The sequence below is a fragment of the Hemibagrus wyckioides genome, linkage group LG01 (assembly GCF_019097595.1).
Source record: "Hemibagrus wyckioides isolate EC202008001 linkage group LG01, SWU_Hwy_1.0, whole genome shotgun sequence".
Classification (NCBI taxonomy): Eukaryota; Metazoa; Chordata; class Actinopteri; order Siluriformes; family Bagridae; genus Hemibagrus; species Hemibagrus wyckioides.
In genome coordinates, this window is record NC_080710.1 from 28048280 (window position 1) to 28055779 (window position 7500).

The 7500-nt window shown below is 37.0% G+C and overlaps 1 protein-coding gene across 2 annotated transcripts in view; it reads right to left on the reverse strand.

The window, feature by feature from the left end:
- Positions 1-7500, reverse strand: part of ccny (cyclin Y) — a 61972-nt gene that overhangs the window by 5832 nt on the left and 48640 nt on the right. For both annotated transcript variants that reach the window (XM_058394821.1, XM_058394829.1), the window contains 2 exons: positions 1831-1997; positions 1-134 (listed from right to left, as the gene is read on the reverse strand). The exon at positions 1-134 is cut by the window's left edge and continues 29 nt beyond it. In XM_058394821.1, the coding sequence (XP_058250804.1) occupies positions 1-134; positions 1831-1997 (301 nt within the window). The remainder of the gene's footprint in view (positions 135-1830; positions 1998-7500) is intronic.

A 7500-nucleotide genomic window follows, 5' to 3' on the forward strand; every position in this document is an offset into this window, starting at 1 on the left:
GAGGCTCCAGAGGGAAGTTCAGGTTGTTGGCCTCAGACAGCGAGCGCAGGTCAAAGTAGTACTTCGCATACACACTCGATGGCACGTTGATGTTAAACTGCAGCAGCTCCAGAAACTGCCTCTCCAACTCGTTCCTAAACACCCAGAGAGAGAGAGAGAGAGAGATACAGAGACAGTGGGAGAGGGAGAGGGAGAGAGGGGGAAAGAGACAGAAAGGAAGAGAGAGAGAGAGAGATTGGCAGAGTGAGGCAGAGAGACAGAAACAGAGGGAGAAGGAGAGAGAGAGACAGAGAAACGGAGAGAGAGAGACAGAGAAACAGAGAGAGGGAGAGAGAGAGACAAGAAGAGAAAGAGAAAGATAGAGACCAACAGAAGGAGAGAGAAACAGAAAGAGAGACAGAAAGGGAAAGAGAGAGGGAGAGAGAAACAAAAAGAGAGAGAGTAAGATGGAGACAGGCAGAGAAAGACTATATTCTGACTAAACCGATCAGTCCTGCAGGAGCCAAGTCAATGTGTTGCTCTGACAGGTGTGTGTGTGTGTGTGTATGTGTGTGTGTGTGTGTGTGTGTGTGTATGTGTGTTTTGCACTAGTCAGCCAATCTAAAATGTCTCTTCTGCCACAGAATATAAAAGTGTTAAAGAAATCCTGTGTTTGGAAAAACCTAAACATTGACCGGTATCTCCAATCGAATTCTCCGTTCTGATTGGTCAGAACATCCTGATTTATTTTCTATAGCAGCAGCACTTAAGGTTCCAGGAGTAAAACACACCACAGGTTTGGAATATTAATACACTCGTTTCAATACGTTATCGTTTCTATAGCAACAACTTACACGTACACTTGCATGGCTAACAGTAATAATCAAAATAATATTATAATAAGTAAATTAATGTGATGTTATAAATGAGAAAGAAAAAATAGCTGATGAACTTTTCTTAAAGAAGACCGTTATTTAACATTTTCAGAAGTTTTCAGAACATTTTTCCATTGCAATTTTACTCAATGACATGAAAAGGCTGCTTTAAAATAAAATAAAATAAAATAAAAGGATTTTTAATGAATTAAAAAAAATAAAAATACATGAATTAATTAAAAAAATAAATAAATAAAAATGGGTAAATTGCTGTGATGTAAAAAGGAATAAAAAACACTTTGGGGCATTAAGTAATTGAAAAAATTATCAGTGTTCTGTGCCTTGTGAATAATCAGGATCTCTGCTTTGTGTAATGAGTCCCTTAAGATATTTTTTATGCTGTTTAAATGATCATTCAAAGTGATCTGGGGTGTGTGTGTGTGTGTGTGTGTGTGTGTGTGTGTGTGGTTGAGCATTAGGATGTAAATTTAGATCTTACTGCTTTTATCTATTGCATGACATGGAGAGACTGCTGAGCAAACTGCACATCGGCTGTTACTCCAGGAACAGAACCTATAACTCAGATGCGTTAATATATACCAGTGATTTTACCTGCAGCCAAAAATGAAAGTCTGAATTCATCAGCACTGTGAGTCACGAGCGGTCATCGCTGCTAAATGATAGGGAACACCATGGAGGCTGATAAATACAGAGGGAAATCAGGCTCGATCCTGACATCCTAACCGCCTTTAACTCTAACGAGGGGTCACGACTGACAAGACAGAGCTTTCAGGAAATTGCTCAAGTGCTAATTAAGAGTGTGAGGAGCGTGTGAGGCGTTTTTATAATTACTGTAATTCCTCGTTCCTACACCAGTCAAGCGCTGTCATGTATAACAGTCGTTTAGCTCTGTGACTGAATCTGGATCAAATTATCTCTTTCTCTCTCCCTCTCTCTCACACAAACACACACTTACATGTCCTCTACAGTGATATCTTTGAGGATCTGACAGTAGTCCACGTTCCACACAGCCTGATCGTCCCACACTTTAGATGCCAACAGGATGGCTCCCAGTACGATCCTCTTCCAGTTAGCAGGACAGATATCAATCTCAGCGTAGGTTAACAACCTCTCCAAATACACCTGAGGGACAAAAACACACACAGACAAACAGAGGGTTAATAACTAGATACATACTACATCAAATTCTGCACTGTGTACTACATGTGAGGCATCACGTGTTTTGGCATCACGTGTTTCGGCATCGGACTCTAACACTGTGGCGTGTCTACATCATAAGATCATATGGCAGGTCATGCGGTTATATGGAAATAACATACCCCAGGGCAGCCTGTAACACAGCGTATGGATTATATTTGTAGACCACAGAGACTTACCGATGATAATGACACAATTAAACGCAATAATGAACATCATTTTTAAACTTTTTGTTGACAAAAACGTGCTTGTCGTGTTACTGAGAAACCCGAAAAAAGCAATTCAAATAAATTGAATTGAAATTAATTCCTCAGTCCTGAACACACATCTGGAAACTTCTGTATTTGACAAAGCACTGACACTGGAGACTGGAGTTTATTATTTTAGATAACGTCCAACGTCCAGTATCCAGCATGCACTTAAGCTGTTGCCATAGAAACGGTAACACGTTAGAAAACGAGATGCACTGATATAAATTTATGTTAAAGTTAACGAGGTCGTATAAAATGAATCCAGAGCTCAACTCCAGAATGAGCTGTGGTATAAAACCAAATATAAACACAGAAATAAATTTAAATGAATTATATTTATTTTAAATTAATATATATTTGTATTTATATATTTAAAACGTTATACAGAATAAATAATATATAGTTATACTGAATTAATAATAAAAGATGAAGCATAATAATAATAATAATAATAATAATAATAATAATAATACCCAAAACAAATAAATGAACATAATTTGTATTTTTTAATAATGAAAGAATAATTATATATTCAAAAAAAAACACTACTTCTAATAATAATGATAACAATATTAGACTCCAAAACATAGAAACGTAAATAATTTGTAAATTGTTCTAATTAAAAATAATTATTCTTCTATAAATCTGTTTACAGAAATAATAATAAAAGACTCCAAAAATATATATAAATAAACAGAAATTGTGCACTATTTATGTATTTAAAAATCTGTTTCTAGTTTTACATAAATAATAATAATAATAATAAAATCCAAAACAAATAAATAAACATAATTTGTATGTTTAAACAATAAAAGTATTTATATATTCAAAAAAATCTACTATTAATCATTACTAATAATAATAATAATAATAATAATAATAGACCCTAAAACATAGAAATATAAATAATTTGTAAATTGTTCTAATTAAAAATTAGAATTCTAATAATTATTCATAAATCTGTTTACAGAAATAATAATGAAAAGCTAAAAAAAAAACAATAGTATACATTAAAAATCTACAGAAATAATAATAATAATAATAATAATAACAACAATAATAATAATACAAGAAATATTAAAGCCATATTTGAGCACTAGCTGCCTTTACACAGAGTCATTTCCTGAGGCATGGTGGTAAATGTTTTGTGCCAACTTCGAGCTCCTGCCTCCTTCAATATCTTTCCAGCTACAGTAAAATAAAAAAAAAAAAAAAAACAAACCCAAGCGTCAGTTATGTGTGAGAAGAAAGCCCCACAGAGCAACGACGACTCCTCACATCTCTCTTCCTCCAGAACGACTTTCTAAACTGTGACGTGTGTAGAAACTAATAGACTACAACTCCATGTCAATTTGACTGGTTAACCAAATAACTCCTTACACCTCAGCTGTACACAGGAGAGACTTCCTCTGAGAGAAAATGATTCTTCCTCAGATGAAGCTGTATCGATCCAGTCGGCTGGCCTGTCCGCAACGTCTCCTGTTTCTAAAGCTTGTCTGGAATGCGTAAGTACGGGGAGAGACCCGGACACAGACGGCTTTGTGTCTGAAGACATGACGTGTGTACGAGATCCCGCATGAGCAGGGTTCCAGTGCTGCCCTTGAATATGAGCAGAATATTAATGTCATGACTATGGCATGACATACCGGCTTTAAAAATGAGACTCGCCGAGCATGCAGACAAGAAAGACACTCTAATAATCTTTTTTACTGGCACAGCAGGACTTCCTGTAATAATCAGAAATGTGCACATGGCTCGTGTATTAAATATTTACTTATCCAAAAGGCAAAAATGTACACAATCCACTAGTCTAATTACAGCTCCAGAATTATTAACACCCTTGCTTAATTTCACTGTTTTTGTTTACACACTTTCTTAATCCTCCCCATGATGATGAACGACTAAGCTGACCGGGCCTCTGTGTAACATCATACTTATACCCCAGGTGTAACAGGAAGTCATGAATCTTAAGAGTCCCATGTGAAGTTAAAGTAAAATTACACAGGGAAGTGTGTTCCTTGCATACTTCATAGGAATTTCCAGGGGTGCCATTAAAAAAAGGAAGAATATATAATATATGTTCTTTCGGCTGCTCCCTGTTTAGGGTCGCAACAGCGTATCATTTGGTGCGCATGTTTCGATTTGGCACAGGTTTTACGCCGGATGCCCTTCCTGACGCAACCCTTCTATTTAATTCGGGATTGGGATTGGGAGAGTTAACTCTTCAGTGGCTGGGTTAGCGCCCTGAATGGGAACCGAACCTGGGCCATGGCAATGAGAGCGCGGGATCCTGCTGTTGGATCACCAGGAGACTGTAAGAATATATAGTATATACGGAACAAAAATGTATAGAACAAACATAGTATTTAATATCTACAAGTAAAAAAGGGCAGAATTTTCACATATATACAGTGCAATATTAAGCTAATTAACCACAAAGACTTTATTTCATATAAGGGTGCCAATAATTCTGGAGCTAAACGTAGGCATAACTTCCAAACATTTCAGCAAGATGATCCCTGAAACTGGATTCCACTGTCCCGTATAAACAGTTTTTTCATTAAAGTGTCATTATTCAGGAAGCCTTCCTCAAAATCTCGGACAGAAATTGTTTTCTTTGTGATATTCTCCTCTAAAAACTGTTACGCTGCATTACTTTCAGGCTTTTTTCCTCTTACAGTCTATGATTCTTACTTAAAAACAAGTCTATATTTTTAACAAGTAATTGTACAACGCTCGTCTCGCCTCTCTCCAGCTCTCTCAGCTCAGTCATTAATATTCATGACCTGCAATGTTCATTAATATTCATGGGCTTACTGACAACATATGAAGTAATATATGAGGGAAAAGAGGAACAAAATATTAAACTGTGAGGCCAGTGAGAGGTTTCAGTGTGTTTACTATTATACCACAGAAAAAGAAGCCTTTATCACCACCACATATACATTACAGTGGAATTTTTTTCTCCAGTTGATGAAGTTGGGGTCAGAGCTCAGGGGCAGCTATGATACAACCAGAGAGGGTTAAGGTCCTTGCTCAACAGTGGCAGCTTGGCAGTGCTGAGGCTTGAACCTTGACCTTTCCGATCAACAACCCAGAGCTTGAGCTACCACTGTCCCTGAATATACGGTACAGTTTATGATACAAATCTACAAATTTAATTTAATTTATTAGTTAATTTATTTTAATTGCCAAAATCGCAAACCCAGACTCTGGCCCCAATCTGAATAAAATCTGGAAAAAACAAAAATATCATGGTGTTTACTCGATTTTGCGTTAATTTCTGCGATGGTGAAATCCTTGACTGACTGATTAAACATCATAAAACACTTGTCTACAAACCCCAAACCAGAGCAAAACAAACTGCTTGTTTCTCATTTGACTGAGCCACACTAAGTGTGTATTGATTTCTATCACAGCCGATGAAGATGGCAATCTGGTTCTAACGAAACGCTTCTCAAATCAAAGCTGAAATTTTCCCGAAAATACCACTGTCAAAATTACCCCCTTTATACGCCGTGTCAATTCAGAGCAACTCTCGCTGATAAATGAAGTGATGCTTCATGGATTTTAGTGCAATTGGTATCTGGGTAAGAGCTGCTCGAGCACCAACAGTCTGATAAATGACAGAGCGGGAGAGAGAGAGAGAGAGAGAGGAGAGAGGAGAGAGAGAGAGAGAGAGAGAGAGAGAGCAGTCCAAGTAGAAAGAGGTTATGGTTTGTTCCACATCACAAGTGGAAGGTATAAACCGAAATAACGTGGATTTATTGGAAAGTGCGGACTACACTTTCTCCCCAAACACCATCGCAAACAAAATAGAATCCCCCAGAGTCATCCATTAACCCACTACTATCGGATCTCAGTTCTCCCCTCTAGTTCCATTATAACTGATCCAATCTCAGTTCTCTCTCGTAACTTCGTTATAACCGATCAGATCTCAGTTCTCAACTCTAATTCTATTATAACCAATCCGATCTCAGTTCTCTCCCCTAAGTTCATTATAACCAATCGGATCTCAGTTCTCTCCCCTAAGTTCATTATAACCAATCGGATCTCAGTTCTCTCCCCTAAGTTCATTATAACCAATCGGATCTCAGTTCTCTCCCCTAAGCCTGTTATAACAAATCTGATCTCAGTTCTAACCTCTAATATTATTATAACCAATCGGATCTCAGTTCTCTCCCCTAAGTTCATTATAGCCAATCTGATCTCAGTTCTCACCTCTAATTCCATTATAACCAATCCGAACTTAGTTCTCTACCCTAAGTTTATTATAACCAATCTGATATCAGTTTTAATATCTAACTCCATTAAAAACTAATCCGATCCCAGTTCCCACCCATAAATTCTTTATAAGCAATCTGATCTCAGTTCTCTCGCCCAAGTTCATATAACCAATCCAATTTCAGTTTTTCACCTCTAAGACCATTACAACAAATCCGATCTCAGTTCCCATCCCAATTCCATTTTAACTAATCCGATCTCAGTTCTCGCCTCTAATTCCTTAAAAAAACTAATCCGATCCCAGTTCTCACCCCAAATCCATTTGAATTCATCTGATTTTAGTTTCCATGCTTAATTCCATTACAGCCAATTTGATTTCTGGTTTATCAACCTAACTCCATTACAACCAATCCGATCTCTGTTCCCACCCACAATTCAGCAATTATGAATCCATTCCCTGTTCCCCTCCCTAATCCCATTAGAACTAATCCGATCTCAGTTCCCACCATTAATATTTTTATAACTAATCTGATCACATTTCCTGGTCCTAACTCAAAAGTTTCCTGGCGAACACACATCCAATTTTCTGGAATTTATTTTGTCCTAATATTTTTTTGTTCTGAGAAAAATAAAGTTTCATTTATTTGATGAGGCTAAAAGTGAAGGTTTAATAAGGCTACAAGTTAAAGTAAATATGTAGTTTACTGTTATAATTATATTCGTTGCTGTCTCTATTATAGCGAGACATATTCTCCACCTGTTGCCTCTTAGAGCAATCTATCTGAATGAATCCACGTCTGATATCTAGGAAATAAACTAAATACACCTGCATCATAACAGCGTCACCTACAGGCTGAGCGTGGAAACAGGAAGTGGCTTGAAATCCTCAACATAGTGTAAAATAAGCACCATGACACGTAGGAAGTTGCTGTAGAAAAGTGTCAACATGACAT